The sequence below is a fragment of the Prionailurus bengalensis genome, chromosome B1, assembly GCF_016509475.1.
Source record: "Prionailurus bengalensis isolate Pbe53 chromosome B1, Fcat_Pben_1.1_paternal_pri, whole genome shotgun sequence".
In the NCBI taxonomy this organism is placed as follows: domain Eukaryota; kingdom Metazoa; phylum Chordata; class Mammalia; order Carnivora; family Felidae; genus Prionailurus; species Prionailurus bengalensis.
In genome coordinates this window covers 164,784,706-164,805,970 of record NC_057344.1, presented here as the reverse complement: position 1 = coordinate 164,805,970, position 21,265 = coordinate 164,784,706, and the positions used below count along the sequence as shown (strand labels likewise).

The 21,265-nt window shown below is 43.0% G+C and overlaps 1 protein-coding gene across 7 annotated transcripts in view; it reads left to right on the top strand.

The window, feature by feature from the left end:
- Positions 1-10,283, top strand: part of DCUN1D4 (defective in cullin neddylation 1 domain containing 4) — an 85,567-nt gene extending 75,284 nt beyond the window's left edge. For 5 of the 7 annotated variants that reach the window (XM_043572683.1, XM_043572682.1, XM_043572685.1 and 2 more), the window contains 3 exons: positions 4,517-4,621; positions 6,751-6,853; positions 6,962-10,283. In XM_043572683.1, coding sequence (XP_043428618.1) covers positions 4,517-4,621; positions 6,751-6,853; positions 6,962-7,017 — 264 coding nt within the window. In that variant the 3' untranslated portion in view covers positions 7,018-10,283. The remainder of the gene's footprint in view (positions 1-4,516; positions 4,622-6,750; positions 6,854-6,961) is intronic. The other 2 variants (XM_043572684.1, XM_043572689.1) reach the window with 1 other exon arrangement.
- The last annotated feature ends 10,982 nt before the right edge of the window (positions 10,284-21,265 follow it).

The window sequence follows — 21,265 nt, the reverse complement described above, 5'->3', positions numbered from 1 at the left end:
TCTAATCCCAGGTTGGTTACCCTGAAAATCTGGTCAGTTTTATCTTTAAGATTACACTGTGGTTATTGTGGACACCCAGGTTTGCCCAGCAGGTACTCGTAAAGCTAATTGGACACTGTGCCTCAGTATTTCAGCCTCTCTCCTCGTTCCTTCTCAGGGAAGCGACGTGGTACTTGGTGAAGAGCTCAGGCTTGGACTCACACTTCCTGGTTCACGTTATTTAGTGCCCCGTGCCTCAGTTTCCTTATTTATAAAGTGGGGATTCTAATAATGCCTGTCCTGACACGGTTGTTGTATTAAATGAGTTTAAGGCACTTACAACAGTTTCTGGCACAGATTAAGTTTTTCGTAAAAGTTACCCATAGAATTGCAAATAGTTGTTGTGTTACTCTTCACGGGCATTGTTTAGGTTGTCTGCATACCTCAAGTCTCAAATAATGACTTGTTTTCCAAGAATAGTGCTTACAGTAATACAGTCTGTGCCAAATAAAATGACAAGGAGAGACTGTGCCTGTTGGCAGATTTTTTTTCTTTTGTTCTAAAGGAAGTGTCAGTAGTTTAGCTTAATTAAGTAATTGCCTTGCAAACATTGTTATCTGTAAGTGAGTTGCTGGGTAAGTTCTAAGAGCATAATTATTTAGTTTCATTTTTCCCAATGAGGGGACTCTTGGTTTTTTTGGACTTTTAGCTTGTTTTTAATGTGCATTAAAAAAAAAAAAAACTCCCGCTCAAAAAACTGATTTACTGCATTGTCAGTTTTTGTAAACTGAATCACAGTAAGCTTTGAGTCCTTTAGCATTATTTTTCCCTTACGTTTGTTTTCTTAGGTAGCTGTGTTGAGGAGGACTGCGTTCTCTCTTTATTTTTTGTAATCCTTGTGGTCTCAAGCGAGAAGTGCAGGACGTGTGTCTTCCGTTTTCAGTTTAGGCCTTTGGATCTCACACACCGATTTCCGACTTGGTTCTTGCCATCTATGTCTGTGAATTGTGGTCACATGTATTGTTTCTTGAGCTCATCTGGTAAAGGCTGTCTCGCAAATTTTAGGGAGTTTTTTTATTTTGAAGGTTTTTTTCCTTCATCATTTTAATAATTCAAGGTCCATCCCCCTTTTCACATACAAGTCTTAAGCTGTGAACACGTTGTGAAAATTGGAACTAGATCATCTGGAACAGTTGGGGGCCTCTGATACAGCATATCTGGATACTGGATGTGAAAGATGTTAGAAGATTCGTCTTTATAATACCATACTTACATTTACATATTTACAGTTAATTGCTTTGTTTCTGTTATTGTTTCTTAAGTCACTTGAGCCATTTAAGGAAAAAAATTGATTAATCTTCACATTTTACAAGAAGACCTATCCTGGAACAGTCTTATATAAACATGAGTGCTTCTTAAAAGTATATGTATTAGAACTTTAGATCAGACCTTAATAGAACTTCATTACTCTCTGCGTTAGCTATTGTTAGACTTCAGCCTGAGGAATGCATTTATTCCATATACAAAACATAACTTCCTCAAATCTTCAGATACATTCCTTTGGTTTTACGCGGCACCGCTAAGAGGCCTGATTCATCTGTAACTGCTTTTTAAAAATCTGTGTTTAAGGAGGCAGCAAGGCAGAATCTAGTTGTGTATTGTAGGGAGTTAGTGTATCTTTGGTGTATAAACCTGTTTGGTTCCTATTATTAGAAAAATATAATTGTTTTTTAATGTGTTATCTTACGTTGAATGCAAGTGCGTGAAATATATACCTACACGTTTTGGGTCAGGAGTAGGCAGGAAGGAAAGTTTCGTTTCTTCTCCTTTAACCTTGATGGGCCTTCGGGGATACTGAGCGACTCTTGCCTGTCTCTCTCAAGGCACTTTCTGCTTAGATTCTGACCTTGAGATGCGGAAATCTGTCCCTCGCTCCTTGGTGCTCTATGAGCAGAGGGTCTTAGGGTTGCTGTTGATAGTGTACTATTTAAATTCTCGTGAGGAGCTTCTGTGTGTCTTTGCCGTACTCCTTGAATTTGTTAAGGTGAATTTTTTTTTTTTTTTAAACTGCCCATGATGTTGATGGCTGCCTCATGGCATTCTAGAAGATTCATTTCACTTTTAATTGGGACTCCTTTGCAGAGACTGCCATTAGGATCATTGTCACAGAACCCCCTGAGTGTGTCTCCCATTTTGCTGTTTAGGAGATGTTTGCTGTGAGATCTCTCAACTGTGCTGTTCCAGGAATTTTGAGCCTTTCCAGTTATGGTCATTCGCACTTAGTCAAGTCCCCCCACTGGCAATGTTGGTTACCAGCAAGATGCCACTGTTCCGACCGTGAGTGCATCCATAATATCTTTCTCTTATTTGCTAGGCAGAAGATGGTGTTAGTGATTGCGAGCTGCCGGCTGGCACCCTGGCAGAGCAGGAGTAAGTGAGTGCTGTTCAGCTTCCGGTCCTGTGAGTCTGATGCCTTTTCCTCCATGTTTTGGCATCACTGCCAAACACATGCATTGAAATCCTTCATGATCATCAGTTTGTCAGATGATTATATTGTTGCAAAGAGTCTGTCCAGGTCCTTCGTATCTTTTTTTTTTTTTTTTTTTTTTTTTTTTTTTTTTTGTCACCTTAGTGTATGTCCATTGTGATGGGGACAGAGGCATTGATGTTGGAAGAAGGCACAAATGTATCAAGGCAAGACTAGTGATTTTAGGTGTGGTGAATGATGACAAACTGCTCAGAGGGAAAGCTTTTCCAGAATGCCGGTGGCGTCAGCCCTGTGCTGCACGAGCTGTTGTTCAACAAACGACGTTTGGGCCCAGTCCTGTGGTGCCGCGTGTGTTCTCCACAGTTTACTCGTTATTATTTTTTTATTTTTCTGTGGATTGCTTTATAGCGTGGTGTGCTGTTGCTGTCTGCCACACCTATGTTACAGGGTAAGAGGAAGTTTTCCATTTGCTTGCACAGTGCATCACAGAAGTATGAACCCCCGAAATGCAACAAACCAATGAGGTGGTGGGCAAAAGGTGGGCAATCTCGGGAGCACCTTTTCTACTGTCTTCCTCTCCGTGGGAGTGAGTACCGCAGCCCTGAGCAAGACCCATATGCATGGCCGGGAGACAGGCAGAGAACGCCGTGGAAAGGAGGTCCCACCTGTTGGCATTGAACTGTGGAATTGGGCCCCCGCCATCCTCAGACTCAGTTGTGTGGCCTGTAACAGAGAAGGGTGACTTGGAGCCATCTGACCCGGTCTGTACGAGAACGGTCGTTACGCTTTATGACCGGGACCGAAAGACAGACCCCGTTGCACATCTTCCTATATCTGCATCTACCTTGTTTGCTGTTGTTGAGTGAGGCCCTCACATTTGCTGTATTGTTTTAGTCCTTTACTTCTAAATCCGGTGTCGTGGCCAGAAATTCTCTGTGTACTAAAGAGCATTTCAGCATTAAGTCCTCGAGGTAACAATTTATTTTATCGGAAGGTATGTGTGGCTGCATATGTGGCTGACAGTGGTGGTCACAGCATCGTCTGTTAATTTGGCGAACGTTTAGAGTCCACCCCGAGTGAGATAGCCAGGCACTTTCTCCCTTTGTAGAAAAGTACTTCTGCAAATTGCCACGGTAGTTAAAATACCACAGGGAGGCTAGCTTTGGATGTGTGAGGTTACCGCTTATGGTCCCAGGTCCTTTGTCCCTTTGCATAGAAAGTGCCCACTTGTAGTTCCGGAATGGAAACTTGTACAGAAGGGGACAGTGAGAGAGGAGGATCCTAATTGCAAATATCAGTGAATTTGAGCTTAATCTGCCCATATTCAGGTTTATGTAATATTTCTCTTCTGGTTTCCTTACAAAATGTTGTTTTTCACTGGGCTACTAGTTACGTGTATTCTGCTAAGAGATTTCACATCTAATAAATCCAAGGTAAGAAGGACTGTAATAGGTTAGACTGTTTTCCCGCAGAGTAGGGGGATGCATTCGTCCTCTTAGAATCCCCAGAGCCCCAGCATTTATTATGAGTTGAATTTAATTCCAGCATGTTTAGGTACAAGAAAAACATTTACCAATGAAATGAAATTGTTGGAAAAAATGGTTTTTATTAAGGAAACCTGATTCCTAAGCATGGAAACCGAAACCCTTAAATTCCGTTCAGTTAAGTCACGGGCTTTGGGGTCAATACTAATGATTTGGATGATCATCAGAAATGTCAAATGGCGAGTGATTGAGTTGTAGCTTTTTCTTTATCCCGTGAAATAATCATCGGTATTGTTACTACATAACTGATCCACTTTGCATTAGGGCGATCACTCAGCTGACATGAATTTCCTGTGGTAAATTGGTACGGTACCCAAACGATTAAGCCCTCCGTTGCGTTTGACTGCCTCCCCTCCCCCCTCCCTTAGTCTTGGTTCAGGGTTTTTATGGTGTATGATAAATGAGCTGTTAACTAATTTTGTGTCGAAGTGAAATAGAAATTTGGATTATTGGAATTTATTATTTGGGGGCATCTGGCTCATCCTTGTTTTTGTTTGTTAAACAGGAAAAGGACCAGCGCAGCCTAGACATAAACACTGCCAAGTGCATGTTGGGACTGTTATTAGGAAAAATCTGGCCCCTTTTTCCAGTTTTTCACCAATTCTTAGAGGTACCAAATTGCTATTTTATGGAATGTATGTTTGCTTGCTTAGAACTACCAAGTATACTTTATTTAACCATTTCACATAATTTTGTCTGTTGTACTTTTCTGCCTTTAGGAATTATGGTGACGTGTAATTGCTGTCCGTGAGCAGTTACCCGTTTTCTTGGGGTGTGTCTGTGTGTGGGGTCATGTGTCGCATCGCTCCCCGGCGCAGGTGCAAGCGAGACAGCTGGAGCTCTGTCCTTTCCTTTCTCTCGCCCCGCTCGGAAAGCTTTACTTCTGTCAGGATTTCCTACTCTGCATGAGCAAGATTCACCTTCTTTTGTGGCTCTAGATGAATTTCCACTTTGAGCGAGCAAAGGTTAAAAAACAGCCTTCTGCCTTCTTACTAAAAGAAGTTTGTGATATATTGTTGTCTAGTCTCGTCTAGATAGGTAAGGGATCTGTCTTCTCTCCAGGAACTTGGGGACCTAGACCAACCTGAGCGTTAGGCGCACTGGCTGTATCCCCCTCAGTTTCCACTTGCTTTACGTCTGCGTTAGAAAAACGCCAGCGTTTCACTCCATCGCTGTTTGTTTGCTCTAAGTGTTAATGATCAGAAGTGCTGAGCTGCTGGTTCTCAGGAGCTGGTTTTGATGCTGTGGGATGCTGTAGGACCTGCGAGTATCTGAGATGCAGGTTTGAGCTACTTGGGTTGTCCAACATGGCATCCTTCTTGCCCTCCAGCCCCAAACCCTTTAAAAGGTGCCCTTTGCTTGAAAGGATGAAGGTGCCGAGTCCTTGAGGAAAGCTCGGGCCGTACCCTGACCGACTTCACTCCTGCCGTAATCTTCTGTGCAACCCACTTTTTGTATGGGTCCGGAAACACTTCCAGCTGATACGATTCTTTGAGGACTGTTACCAAAAATTGCTTTTGATGTTCCTAACCAGGAATCCTCAAAACAGGTCTAAAAACTCTAGTTTTACTGTGAGAAGTGTCTGTTTACATGGCAATCCATGTCTGCAAATGGTCTGTTCTAATTTCTCTGGCCATCCCATGACATGTTAGCTTTCTTTGGAAAATGAGTAGAAATGAGGTCCTTGTTCTTGGAGTTGAGGAGACTGAGCCTGAGTGGGAGGTGCGTTTTAGCTGAGAGACCTTGCCGCAGGCAGGTCTGACTGCACAATTCCAGAAACATCTTCAACTGTTTCCGTGACCGATGTTTGCTTTGCACTGCTTAGAAAGTTCAACTTGTAGTCTGTGCTTTGTTCTCTCTTTTACATTAGTTTGCTTTTTTTCTTTTCAAAGGACACAGCGATCCTTTCATTTGAGTTTCTCTTGTGTTTGCATCCTCAAAACCATTGGCTCAGCTCTTTGCTTTTTGATGTACTTGTATTGTTTTCCGGTGTTCCTGATTTTTAGTGGTTAGGATTCCAAAGCCGTTGAATCTGGGTTTTAGTTTTCAGTCTTTCTACAGGAATCGTGTACTTTAAAATCTACCTGCGGCATATTTCTGGTCTAAGAGGAATGGAAAAACCACTTCATGGGTATCCTTGATTTGTTACTTTTGTGATCAGATTCAAGTTTTGAATTGTTAGAACAGTAACTTTCTTCAGTGGCTGGACAGAGCACCTAGCTCTGAGACCGCTGGTAGCACTTCGTAAGTTGTCGTAGAGTAAGTCGCTGCTGTGTGTACTTTGTGCTGACACCCGGCAGTGAGCCGTGCCGCTCAGGACAGCGTTACTCATGGGAGCGGCTCTTTCTCTGGCCCCTGCTTTCTGCCAAGCACCGAGTGAAGTGCTTTACATGAATTCTCTCTTTTAATTCTTGCAGTATCTCTGTGAAGTAGGTTAATTACCTCTTTTTTGTAAAAGGACTTCTGCAGGTTAGGAATTTCACTTCTAGGGACAAAAATCACGTTTCTTTGATGTGCTTGTCATTTTGTGTTGAGCCCTCATAATATTTTCCTAATGCAAATTGTCATCTTCAGTCCTCTTGCTCTCTCTCATCCTTGTCCTAGATTGGTGCTTAACATCCCTCAAGTGGAAAGAGTTAACCTTCGTGAACTTGATTATGTTGATTCATACAGCAGTTGAAACCGTGCCATTTGTTAATTCTGAGTGTCGGTAATTCATATTACTTTTCCCTCCATCAGCAATCAAAATATAAAGTTATTAACAAAGACCAGTGGTGCAATGTGCTAGAGTTTAGCAGGACAATTAACCTTGACCTCAGCAACTACGACGAAGATGGAGCGTGTAAGTACCGGCGCTGGGCGCCCTCACACCCCCGCCACCGTGCATTCACACATCCATCCCCCTGTGAGGAAGAGCCTCATAGCCGTGTTGTTTTCTCTCTCTCTTTAGGGCCAGTTTTGTTGGACGAGTTTGTGGAGTGGTATAAAGACAAACAGATGTCCTAGGACTTTATGCATAGCAGCGAGAGAGTCACTGTTACCACAGATATGTCAACCATTAGCCATAAATTGCTGTTTGTATCCAAGCGCATGCTGCTTTTCTTGCACTGTCTCCCTTCTGCAGGGACGTTGTGGTGTTTGCTATTGAACGGGTCAGCTCTGCTTGCTGTGTAGCATTGTTCTCTTGGAAGGCTGCTTTGCGGTTTGTATTTACACTACAGATTGGTGAATTTGCCAACGTCCTCACTGTGATGATGTGTATATTGCTGTTTAAATTTTGTATATGTGTATAAAAAGAAAAAGCTTCACCTAGAGATTATTTCTGCAAAACTGTATTGTAAAAATAATTTTTGTGGCATATTTCTTAGTCCCTTTTTTCAGACGAACCAATTCTACTTTATTTGGTCTCAAATGTAGCATTTCAGAAAACAAGAGAGAACAACTGTTACCACAAGCAAATGTTACCTGAATTAACCTTCTTGTTTAAGAGGCCAACTTTCGTGAAGCAGGTGGGAGTCATACATTTTCAGAGGCATATACCAAATATAATTTGGTTTACTTAAATATGAGCGCTTTTAAACGACGGAAGTTCTAATTACTTGAACATACAGACACGCACCATGCCACAAGCCTTTCCACCATGCGAGGTGTAGGATTTTATCCTCTGAGGTTAAAGCCGGAGTAGTTCGAATATAGGTACACGTGAACAAATGAAAATCGCACGTTTTGAAAAGAGCTTGACACTCTCGTAAACTTCCTTTAGCGGTTCTGTTTCTCCTTTTGCATTCTCCTAGTCAGTGTTGGGTCTGCCGATGCTTCCCGTGCCATTCGAAGTAACCTTGATTTCGCCTCCTCCGTGGAAGCCGAATGGTTCGCTGGCAGTTTGTCACCGCAGAGCACTTTTAGTTGTGGTTTGGATTTTCAGTTAAGCTTTCACGGTGTCTAATTTTCTAGTTTTTTTTGGAAAAAGAACTCTACTGTAAGCGAGAGGTTTCGTTTCGTTTCGTTTTGTTTCTCTCATGCTAGGCTTTCCCTGGCAGAATGTCCATTGCAGGCAGTGGACACGAAACCACCAGCATTGAGCTAACTTTATTACGCAGTAGGACCTTTCCTGGAGGGGCCACTCGTCATTCATTACCTGGGTAATTTGTACAGAAAGGTGATAGCCATTATTTATGTGGGTGAGGAAACAAGAGTAAACAGGACGGTATTTGGGGGTTTGTATGCTGTGTCTTTTTTTCGCCCCCCCCCCACCCTTGCCTTACCCTTCTTGAGGAAATTTTTAGGTAACATGTTTCCCCTCAACTAACTGGTGCTATTGAATGCCTGATTTAGTCCCTAAAGTTTTGTGAAAACGTAAAAGTCTAATGATATAAACCAAGTAAAAAGCTAATGGTGCATTTGAACAAATGAATCCTATAGATGTGAGCAGGATCCATGATTAAATAATGATTGGAAGAGGTTTGAGTTATTTCAAAATCTGGCCAAAAAAATCTTTTGGATTAAATGTGAACCTTTAAATGGCATTAAATGAGTAAAGCACACAGACGATGCTACTCTTGACCACTATTTCACAGTTTATTTGCAAACAGTGTTCAGATTTTCATATTATTTTTTTCCCTAACTGAACCACCAAAGACAGAAATTTTGTATGTATATACGGTGTGTGTGCATATACAAAATCATGATATGGTAGAGTGAAATTACTTCCTTTTTCTACCAAATAGAAATGTTTGGTTTGCTGTGAAATAAACCAGAAGTGTGAAAAACTCTGTAGTGATTCAGCATACTTGATCATTCCTTGCTTAGGAATTGTAGACTCACTTCTACCTTACAAATTCATACCAGTTTGCACAAATTAATACCTGAGAAGCATGGAAGGTGTTGATGGCAAGCACAGCTCTTGGGACCGATGTGTTGCAAGGGGTTCCGTTCCAACGGGTGCCTGTTACTCCAGTGGCGATTGGCCATCGCCAAGTCTGAATTGGCGAAGAGCTTGATTTGTTTCCAAAAGTATCCTGTAAAGTTAAAAAAACAAAAACACACTTTAATGGCCACAGTTCTTACATTTGATCAATTACAGTTTTGTTTAAACAAGTATGAATCACAGATAAAGTTATTGTAAAAGTTATTGTTAGAAACTGGAGAATGTTTTAAACACTAAGCACAGTTAATCCTAAAATAAAAGGATTGTTATGGGGAGACGTTACATTTCATCCATAGTGACCATTTTGATGATGGGCGGAAAACCCGAGTGAAAACTGTTCGTGGTACAGAATGTGAAAGTAGGTGTTCCAACGTGATGATAATCTTGCATAGTTAGAAAACTCCAAATAATTTTCAAACTTCCTTGAAAAATAAGCCTCTGTGACTGTGGAGTGCTTGCCCTCAGTTCTTGATTTTATGCAGTCAGCACTTGTTTCTAGGGAGCAGAAAAGGGGCCAAATGAGTAATAAGATACTTTTCTCTTAAAAATGTTCCGAAGTTACATAAAATTGAGCAGTCATCAGACACTTATTTAGTGGTTAATGTTAAAGAAATTAGGGTGCCTTCTTCTGGTTTTTCTTTCTTACCTGTCTACACCTTTTCTCTCTTTCCGCTGTGTTTTGAACTACACATTGCAATACTCCGTTGTCATGGAATACACGTTTTCGGTGTTTCCTGGTAGGTCAGAAGTTTCATGATTTGATTTGCCATGAACACCCACTGTAATGTTACGTGCCGCTTTTTTGAAACATGAACTCTGAATTAAGTTTTTACAAAATCTGACCAGACACCCCTCTAGATTCTCATTTAACAACGGACATCTGTTGCCTCTCAAGTCTCCGTTTTAACAGTGCTTTTGAAGTTTATACAGAAAGCTTTCCAAGTTAGTTTGTGCCCTTGGTTTTTATTCTTACAACTGCTAAAATACCTCTGTAAGCCTTATCTTTTATTCTTTCATATGTTGTATAATAAGTGTATAGAATTCATTGACCAACTAAACGTTGGGTGTCTGTAAATGAGACCAAAACATGGGTTGCTTTTTATCATAGAATCCTTTCCCTTGGGGGTTACTGTTAAGTGGACAGCAGCCAACCTGTAACTGTGAACGCTTCGTGTCGTCAGTATTTGCATTACATCCATAAACGCGTGCAAGTCCTGTGACTCCAGCTTAACTACAATACTGTTATGCCACCTAACTTGAGTACAGCAAACTGGTTTTAGGTTTTCATGGAATTGATGTAAAATGATATCCCATAAATAAAAAGTATTTGTGTTTGGTTTCAGAACTGACTTGTCAATTCTTTCTTCACTTCCCGGGCTTTTGCTTCAAAAACCACTGAAGGTAGTTCCAGAGTATTTTTATCTTTTATTTTCTCCTCTCCCCGCCCCCCCCCCCCCCGCCAATTCTTTATATTAAAGAATTTCAAAGCTACAGAAAAAAAAAAAAAACGGAAGAATACAGTGAACACCCATCCATATACCTGTCACCCAGAATTTCTGCTCGTTAGCATTTTGCCACCTTTTCTGTACCACCGAGTGTGTGGGTGTGTGCGCACGCACACACACACACACGCATGCATACGCCCTTCTCTGTGGATAGGTACACTTGTTTCTGAACTTGAGAGTAAATTACATTATGAAGCTCCAGACCTCAAATTTTGAAACAGGGACATTTTTATAACCGCAGTACAGTGATCACACTCCAGAAATTTCACATTGACCCAAGACTATTACCTAATATACAGCACAGATTAAAATCTCTCTGTTTGTACCGATATTGGCCTTGATAGCAATTTCGTTTTCGTAATCTGGAGGAAAGCGTTGCATCTGGCTGTCATTCCTCTTTGGTCTCTTTTAAGCTAGAACGGTTCCAGATACAGTACAAACGCTCCTCAGCCAAACTGTGATAAGAAGATCTACAACCGCATGGTTATATATTTCTAAAATACCGAGCGGGTAACGGAGTGTCTACTATGTGCCAGAGCCGGACGGAAATGACCACTTTTACTGCCTCCAGCGCTACCGTGCGGTTAGTCTCTAGCGTGTGTCAGTCCTGGTTACCGCTCTCTGAAAGTGTCTCACGTTAGAATATCTGCTCCCTGATGGCAGGACCTCTGGCCCGGAGTGGGTGCCCAGAAAATGTACGCGGAAGGAAGCAAGTCACACAGTTGGCACTTGGCAGAGAATTGCCAGGAGCTAAGAAACCTCGCGTAAAGATGAGCAGATCCTCAAGGACTGATCCAGACTTTAAGACTCCCAGAAGCTTGAAAGTAAGACCGGAGGTCGAAAACAAGATTCCTATTATACAGAATCCAGACGTACTCTGTTTAAACTGGTGCTGTCGATGGTGTTTCAACGATAATTTGGACCAAAAGCTGAGGATCAAATCAAGAAGATACTCTTGCAGACACCTACAAAGGCGGTGGGTGGAATGAAGGGAAGAGCTTAATTCTATATGGATAGTAAGGAGTGGGAGGTGGCCAGTGTTAGGACCAAGGACCCAACCTGGGATACAGCAAACAGCAGAAAACAACAGGCCGCTTCATCCAGTGCTACAAAATAGGAATATGAGATGTGTTTCTCTGGGCAATACTAGTCTATATGAAAATTCACAGGACTTGAGGGGTGCCTGGGTGGCTCAGTCGGTTAAGTGTCCAACTCTTGATTTCGGCTCAGGTCACACACAATCTCATTCGTGAGATTGAGCCCCACGTCGGACTGCCCTGGCAGCATGGAGCTTGTTTGGGATTCTCTCTGTCTCTGCCTCTCCTCTCTCTCTCTCTCTCTCTCTCTCTCTCTCTCTCTCTCTCTCTCTCTCTCAAAAATAAACATATAAAAAATTCAGAGGAATTGAAATAAAGTTCTCCAGCAATGTAACAAACAGGGTAGACTGGGGAGAGAATAAATCACTAATGCCTGCTCAAGACAAAAAACCCAGCTGAGGTGCGTTGCAGCAGATTTCCGAAGGAAGAAGGGTTCCAGGGGGCACCTGGGTGGCTCATTCGGTTAAACGCCCAACTTCGGCTCAGAGCATGATCTCGCAGTTCATGAGTTCGAGCCCTGCATTGGGCTCTGTGCTGACAGCTCAGAGCCTGGAGCCTGCTTTGGATTCTATGTCTCTCTCTCTCTCTGTCCCTTCCCACCCCCTCTCAAAAATGAATAAACTTCAAAAAATAAAAATAAAAAAAAAGTTTATAGGAAGTTTGCTTCAAAGGAAGAGCATTTTTAAAGACCACTTTTTGCAATAATGGGATGAAGAGGAAAGTGAACTGAAAAATGACAAACACCCACAGGAAAAGACGGAAGGTCACCGAGTCCACCCCAGGGCTACAGAAGTGAGGAAGAGAATTAGCTACTTCTGGACAGCACCTTTCTTGCTTTCTTTGAACCAACAGGAAGGCAGGACGTGTTCTCTGTGGTGCAGTATGCATTACATCATCCTATATGACTCGTTTGAACGTTATCCCCAAATCTTAGTGTGAAGAATAACTTTCAGGCAGAAGGTGAGAGAAAAGCTTTCATGATTCCTTTAGAGAAGAATTGCCAGTGGAACTTAGTTACAGCTAGGGAGGAAACAAACCTATCACGTAAGGAAAGAACACATCAAGCTCGCTGGCCCTGTCTACTTATCTAAGCATTTAGGGCAGAAGATAATCCAAAATAGACCACTTTTACCACTTTTGGCCCATTCAGCAAAAAATAGTTTGGGTTCCCCCCACCCCGAATTCATTCCTAACGTTTATCTTCAGTTGTAACAACAAATAAAATCATCCCGTGTGTCCAAGTACTTGCTTAGAAATTATGGTGAGTAAGTAGACTATGCTGAGAATAATAATTGGAGACCGAAAAACAGAAATTGTCTGTAGTAATTAAATGGAAATGTCTTAAAACATCATTTAAAATGTAAATCTCTTCTCCTGGAGAAGTGTATTCAGTCCTTTGAAAAAAATTCCTTTGCAATCACTCCCTGAAGCATGTGGGTTGTGAAGAACCAGGGCAGGAAGGAAGTAAGCTGAGGAGCGTTTGTGTTTTTCCAGAGACATCTCAGAATTGCCTACATTTGAGTATCTGAAATTCAAGCTAGCGTTTTCTAGAAATCTTGGGATAAATGTGATGATAAAGGAGAGCTGCAGCTGTACTCACAGCCAGTGAGCTAATTCACCAAAAAGTGTTGGCCAACTTTCAATAGTATATTAAGGGCCACTGCATTTCATGTCTCCTTGCTTCTTACGTGTTTCGGCTTCATTGCCTGTAGGGGCTCCTACCCACTCCATTTTGAGAATGGGACTTGGACGAGGGTTGTGACTCCATCACACATAATCCCGATAGATTAATACGTGCATTTTAGCAGCCTATTCTGCATGTCTCAGAGTGCTCATAAACGCTTCAAGTTCTTATTCCTCCTTTATTGCTCTAATCAAGGTTGATTTTCAGATTCTCAGTATAATCATTGTATCAACAAACTTTATATGTTAGGCAGGGCTCCTGTGTGAAATTGGGAACACGGGCATTAACGTGCAAGTGTAGAGTGGGGACTGGAGTAAATAGAAAATCACCAGACTGAAGAATTGGAAAGGACCTGGGGGTCTTGTGCCCATTGGCTGTAAGTGGCATCAGCCACTTACAAATAAATGGTAGATGAGAAAGACACCAGCTCAGTCGGAGCCTAGAGTTCCTCTGGAGAGTAGGGCATTATAGGGATAGATGGGGACTCGGCCGAGGAGAGCTCTCGGGGGGTGTCTAGTCGTGTATGCAAAGATAGCAATAGGGGCGGCATTAGATTAGGCTTTTCAGGACAGGAGTTTGTGGTTGTCACCAAGAGGTAGCAATACAACTGATGAAAAGATGCTAACAGAAGAAGTATCTCCTGACAAATGATAAGGAATGTACCGAGGCAGCTACAATCAAGCAGGGGGACAGTCAAGCGTGTTTCCTGGTGGAGGCACACCTTCCTAGAGTCCCAAAGTTCACTCTGGGGAAGGCTGACTATAGTGGAAAACTCGCACACAGTGTGAGGCTTCTAGCAGGTGTGAGATGCTCCCTTTGCCCTCTTACAGAGGGCGTAGACCTCTGCCATCTTCTGGAGATTGGCCCTGAGCCTGCCCACTCAGCAGATGGAGGAAACTGGTGCAGAGCACCCCAGCCCGCTCTCCACAGGAGGGGCACAGGAGGGGCACAGGAGGGTCAGTTTTCCAAGAGTATCCTTCCCTGGGGCCCAGCCACTAGGCATTTTCCATAGAAGGGAGGACACTCCTGGGAGGAAGACCCCCGAGGTTCAGCATGGGGAGTGGGAAGCTGAGATGCTGGGAGGTGAGAAGGGTCTGACAATACGGCAGAGGGACTTAGGGGAGGAGAACCTCCGCGGGGAGCAGTGGGGCAAGCGGGACCAAGGTATGGACAAGTGCTCGGAAAGCGGGGAGTTCGCCTGCTAACAGATTTTCAGAGAGCCAAGTCTCAGTAGCAGGGAGAACACACAGGCTAGCAGAGAGCCTGTGCTTTCTCCGCGTCATCAGAATTGAGTCAGTCTTCATACAGCATGTTCTTTTGTGGAGTCTGTCAGAATCTTTGCAGCTAAGCAGTTGGGTCTCCCCCTACCCCACCTCCACCCTCCCTGTTAAAAGAACAGGCTGCTAGAAGGCACCCACAACCACCCCCCCCCACCGCCCCTTGCTCCAACGTGGAAATCGGGGGGTGTAAGGGAATAGACTTTTATGGGTCTTTTAGGCAGAGTACTTTTTGAATTCTGACCACTATGAGATGACATTGTAGGTGACAGGCTCATGAGAGGGAACCAGAAAACAATTAGATTTTCCGGTTCAACACAATCATCTTTGTTACTTTAGATGCTGAATATCATGCGTATATTCATGGACTTTGTTTTGAGAGTTGATTGCTAGCAAGCTGTGATGGATCTGAAGGATGAAGACAGGAAGGCCAGTTGGTGGCTTACTGGCATCATTTAGCTCCTTTCAGAAGAGAAGACGGCCAGCCAGGCAACATGCTTTATGTTCACCTCCTGAGACACCTTTCAACCGTCATGGGAAACACGTGGAAGAAATGGAGGTTCAGAACGTTTATGTAACTTGTGCTAAGTCACGTGGCTGGAAGGTGGGGAGAGTGAGGATTCAACTCGGATGCGTCCACCTCCAACAATTTGCTGAGGGGGCCACGTGGTGTAGAGAAAAGTTTGCCACGAGGAAAGTTGAGGCACGGCAGCCCTGTGTGTGCTGCTTGGGTCTCTGATAGGGTTATTGGTGGCCCTCTCCTGCGAATTTTATCGAGTTCTAGGAACACACAACGTTCAGGGATTGGCCAGTTTTTCAGAAGTGGGAATGTTTATGGATTGGTTGTACTTCAGCCATGAAATTGAGGTCACTGGAATAAGAATATTGCTGATTGGCTAACTCAGAAGTGTGGGGCTGGCTTTCAAAGGCATGGTCTGATGTGTGTGAGTTTTCCAACACCACTAAGCATTTAACTCAATTCTGACACTATCTACCTGGGTAGATCCCACAGCTTAAGGGCTGAGTCCACAAGACCACGCCACATCCCCCTTCACTTCAGACACCAGTAGCAAGAGCATTTGTCACTTGTGCTTCTCACCAACTGCCTGTACGTTGGAGGTTTCCACATCCCGTCCTTGGGTTCAATTAACTTGCTAGAGTGGCTCATAGAACCTAGAGAAATATTTACTTACATATACCAGTTTATTATAAAAGGATGTAACTCAGGAACACCTGGATGGAGAGATGCATAGAGAATGGTATGTGGGAAGGGGCATGGAGCTTTCATGCTCTCCAAGTGTGCCACTTTCCCCCAAATTCCATGAGTTCCCTAACTGGGAAGCTCTCTGGACCCCGTCTCTTGGAGTTTTTATGGAGGCCTCATTACATAGGCACAATTGATTAAATCATTGGTCATTGGTAATTGAACTCAATCTCCAGACCTTCTATGGACGTGGGGGCAAAGGGGTGGGACTGAAGGTTCCAACTCTCTAATCACATGGTTAGTTTCCCTGGAAGCCAGCCCCATCCTTAGGTTACCTAGGGGCTTTCTAAAAGTCACCTCATTAACATTACAAAAGGTATCCTAATCCTCTCATCACTTAGGGAATTTCCAAGGGGTTTAGGAACTATGACAGGATCTGGGATCAAAACCAAATACACATTTCTTACTATCAGTCACAATATCACACATGGGTACTGATGATACAAAGCTGTCATTGATCAGCAGGGACAAGTTTAAAACCAGTTCTAGTAGTTATTACATGTTACTATGGCCAGTGAACCTGCTGCTTTTCCCTCCTTTCTTGAAGTGGAGTATAAGACCTTTTTATTCTCAAGATAAAGGGGAGAAAGGAGATGGTGATGGAATGAGGGACTGGAGATAAGCAGGAGGAAGAACCGACCCTACAGCCAAGTGGAGACTTAGGGCAAGGGACCAGTTTTCCCCTGAGACAAGAGGGGGAAATGTCTATGAGTAGGCGGCAGTTAAATGGTGTCACCTTATGAGACCTGATCGCAGAGACTGATTCAAAGATTTCTACTGAGAGAGGGAAGGGAGAAGTAGGAGGTTCAAGGAGAGAGATAGAGTATGGAAGAGCCCCTGAGGAGAATGAGAAATGATTAAGGAATAGGTCTAATTGCCTCGAGAGAAATAAAAGTAAGGGAAACCCAGTGACGCCATGTCCACTGGTTTGAACTATCATGTATCCTTGAAGGCTTGCATATACTTTGCATTGTTTTCTAGGTAAAGGGGTGGTAAAACAAAGTGGAAGTCTCCATAGTTGAGATGCCATGCCTACTAGTCTTCAAATCCAGACCAGCCCTGTGGTCAATCCCTGTGAAGAGTTAACGCACTTGGGCAGAAAGACCTCATGTGTAAGAAGGTAGCAGAGAAAGACTAAGGCAAGCGTGAGAAACTTCCTAAGTTACTGGAGTGGTGCCATCCAGCCAGTGGCTTTCTGTGGCTTTCAAGCTGCAGGCACAATGGTTGATGACATTTGTGTGATTATTCTGGGATACTGGCATGGATCATCTGGTAGATTAAAAGAAAAAGTGGGATGAGAGGGCACGCTGTGCTCAGAGTTACAATATGAGGAATACCAGACTATCCCTTACTAATGTGGAACAAACATCAGAGGAGGTCAAATTTTCCCAAGAATACAATAAGCTCTACAGAGAGTGAGATACTAAGGTAGAAAGACAATTTATGACTACTTAGATAAAGAGGACTCACCCAGTGGTGCTCTAGTTTCTTCCTGCGGGTCATCTCCAGGGCTAGAGTCCCACCTGACAAACAGGAGATCCTGAAGGATGTTCTGGAGGATGGAAGTGTAGGAGACCAAGAACCTAACTAGGTAAGAGACAACCACTCCTGTGGGGAGCAATCTAGAAATGGAATGGATGGTAATGGGAGGAAGCTGAAGAATGGATCTGGGTGGGCCTCCCCACCAGGACTGTGACATCATTGGCATGGTAACACACTTAATAGAGAAAAAAGAATCAGAGGTTGACTTTCCCCATCATTATCCAACCCTGTACTCCGCAAACCCAAGCTTTGGAGACTAACTGGAATAATTCCATGGACCAAGGAGTCCTAATATCAGGTCCCTCAGGAGATGAGAGACTGTACCTCAATGTGATAGTCAAGTGGAAGGATTGGAAAACATATTCTGAAGGTTCTCTCAATGTGAGAAATCAAATGATAGCTGGGTAACCCCTGTCACTTTCCAAATGTGTCTCCTGTTTGATGAGAGAGCTGAAAGTCCAGCTCGCATAAGAGCTGGAGAGTTCTTGAGAAGCCTGGCCATTGGTGGTTGTGATTGTGTAAGACCAGCCAGAATGATCTGTGGACATATTAGGAAACAAGGGGAGAGGTGATAGTTTTTTTCTTATGGAAAGTCTCATGTCATGGTGGTAAATAGGGTCCACTCAAATGTCTCACTTTGTCCTAACTATCCCATTAGGTTAACACTTGTCATTACCCATGTGCCAGGCAAAGTGGGAGAAATCACAACCCTCATCCAAAACAAAAAAGTGGGGTGTCTGGGTGGCTTAGTCAGTTGAGTGTCCAACTTCGGTTCAGGTCATGGCCTCACGGTCTCATGGTTTGTGAGTTCGAGCCCCATATTGGGCTCGCTGCTGTCAGTGCAGAGCCCACTTCGGATCCTCTGTCCCTCTCACACACAAACTCTCTTTCAAAAATAAACAAACATTTAAAAAAAGTGATGACTGGAGTAGAGGAGGACATGTATATCCCACTAGATAACCCTTTTCCACCTTCATGAGTTGCTTAGGCCAAACTTGGGGTCTCTCTGAGGCAACGGGGCAAGAAGACAGAATGTGCTATAATAGCCTTGAGAAAAACCACCAGGTGCAACAATTAATGTAGAAGTTAGCTATAAAATCTTTTATAATATGGAAGGACCAAAGGTCCTGGGAAATAAGACCAGTTCTTATTATAAATTGGTGACATTCTTGGGAAGTATGTAGACAGCAGATGAAGTTTGCTTCCTACAGCGGCTGTCTTGACAACTTCCTCATAAGGATAGCTTCAAAAGTTAGGCAAGATATTTTTAGAATCTGTTTGAGGAATTGAAAGGCTACTAAGGAAGTGAACATTTGTTGGGCAAAGATCTAGAAGAAGAAAGAAGCCAAGAGAGATGAGGTAGTATTTGAGGTCACTTTTTTCCCTTCAGAAAATAGTCCATTCTGAAAGTGAAAGCAGAGGCTGAGGGCTCACTGACATGACTCACTGAGTCTTTTGAAGGACTCGTTGATACGGGGTGATAAAATTTGAGTTCAGAATCTGCTGAGGAGGATGGGCTTTGGTAAACCCCCAGACTTACGATTAGGACTCTGAGAAGCTAGAGGGGTTTACAAGTAAGGATGAGCTAGAGATAGACCAGTACTCACAGGACTAGAGCTCAGTTCTGAATCAACTCAATCCCTGACGTGATTGCCCTCAGTCTAACTGCCTGACCGATTCAGATGTAACTTCTCTCTGGAAAAAAAAAAAAAGAAAAATATATATATATATATCTCCCATGGGTTATTCATATGTGAAGTAAAATTCTATTCACTCACGAAAAATGGAATTCAAATTTAAAACAATGAGGTAATTTATCTTCAGGAAAGCTAATAGATGAAGAAAATAACAAAATTTAATGATGCTGTCATCAGTGCTTTCAGACTATACTAGATGTGATGATCCTTGGTTCTGCTGGGACTTCCCTCCAAGCCTGATCTTGCTGCCCTTTTTGAACATGTGAGTTCACACCTATGGTTACAGCTATGACTGACTAGACCAGGAATACACACCATTCCCGACGGGTACCAATCTGTTGGCTGAGCCTCTCATATTCTCTTTTTCAGGAATTTGAACTAAACTGTAGTGAGTCAGTCAGGAGGAAATAGGTGGGTATGAGATCCAGAATGTCTTGAAGATCTGAGGTAGACTGTCATTTGACATGGTTTATATGTCAGTAAGTCAGAAGTAAAAGCTGGTTAACCCAGAGCAGCGGTAAGAAGCAGCTTTGAGATGAGCAGGTCCCTGAGGGAGAGTTGAAGCAGCTCTAGTCCCCAAAGTTCTAAGACCAGAATGCATTTTCCCAGCTGTCTTTGCTCCACTTTTTGAGGTCTACATTTAGGTACCTTTAAGACTCTTGAAACCTTGAAATAATCTTTCTTTTATTAAATATCATACAGGGAGCACCTGGGTGGCTCAGTTGGTTAAGCATCTGACTTCAGCTCAGGTCATGATCTCTCAGTGGTCTTTGAGTTCAAGTCCCACATCGGGGCTTGTCAGCTGTGCTGACAGCTCAGAGCCCGGAGCCTGCTTCACGTTCTGTGTCTCCCTCTCTCCCTGCCCTTCCCCCACTCACGCTCTGTCTCTCGCTGTCTCTGAAAAATGAATAAATGTTAAAAATAATTTTAAAAAGAAATATCATACAGAACTTTATGTCTACAACTTCATTGTCTATACACAATGTTCGTTAAATGTTAATCAGTCAAAAATAACAAAAAGGCCAAGACTTTTTAATGTTTGTTATTTTTTTTTAAACGTTTATTCATTTTTGAAAGAGCACAAGTAGGGCAGGGGCAGAGAGGAAGAGAGAGACACAGGTTCTGTGGAGAGCAGGCTTCAGGTTCTGAGCTGTCAGTGCAGAGCCCCATGAGGGGCTTTGAACCCACAAATGATGAGATCATGACCTGAGGCAAAGTCAGCCCTACTGACTGAGCCACCCAGGTGCCCCATATTGATTATTTTTGAGAGAGAGAGAGAGAGAGAGAGAGAGAGAGAGAGAGAGAGAAAGCACAAGTGTAGCAGGGGCAGGGAGAGAGGGGGAGAGAGAATCCCAAGCAGCCTCTGCACTGGCAGTGCAGAGCCCAATGCAGGGCCCAACCAATCCCATGCACCTCGAGATCATGATCTAAGCTGAAATCAAGAGTCAGACACTTGGGGCGCCTGGGTGGCTCAGTCGGTTGAGCGTCCGACTTCGGCTCAGGTCGTCACGATCTCGCGGTCCGTGAGTTCGAGCCCCGCGTCAGGCTCTGGGCTGATGGCTCAGAGCCTGGAGCCTGCTTCTGATTCTGTGTCTCCCTCTCTCTCTGCCCCTTCCCCGTTCATGCTCTGTCTCTCTCTGTCTCAAAAATAACTAAAACGTTAAAAAAAAAATTTAAAAAAGAGTCAGACACTTAACCCACTGAGCCACTCAGGTGCCCCAAGGACAAGACTTTTTTTTTTAAGAAAGGAGAAAAACCAATAGATAAGAGGCTCATAGGAAATTGAGATACTAGTGTTATCTAACATGGACTTTAAATAACTATGAATTATATCTATAAGACAGACTTTCAGCAGAGAACTGGAAACTATAAAAAAGAATCAAATGGAAATTCTAGAACTGAAAAATTTAATAGATGCAATAAATAACTCAGTGGATTGGATTTAATAGAAGATTAAACCCAACAAAGACAGAATTAATGAATAAAAGATATGTCAGAAAAAATCCAAACTGAAGCCCAAAGAAATTTAAAAAAAAAAAAAAAGTGGAAAATATAGAGACAAGTCAGAGATTTATGGCACAGGGAAGAGGTCTAAAATACAAATAATTTTAGTCCTGGAGAAAGAGGACAGAGAAAGTGGCAGAAGCAATATTTTAAAACATTGTTCAAGAATTTTCCTAAACTAATGAAAGACAAGAAATCCCAATTCAGGAATGCTGCAAATACCTGAAGAGGACAAATAGAAAGCAACATACGAGTAA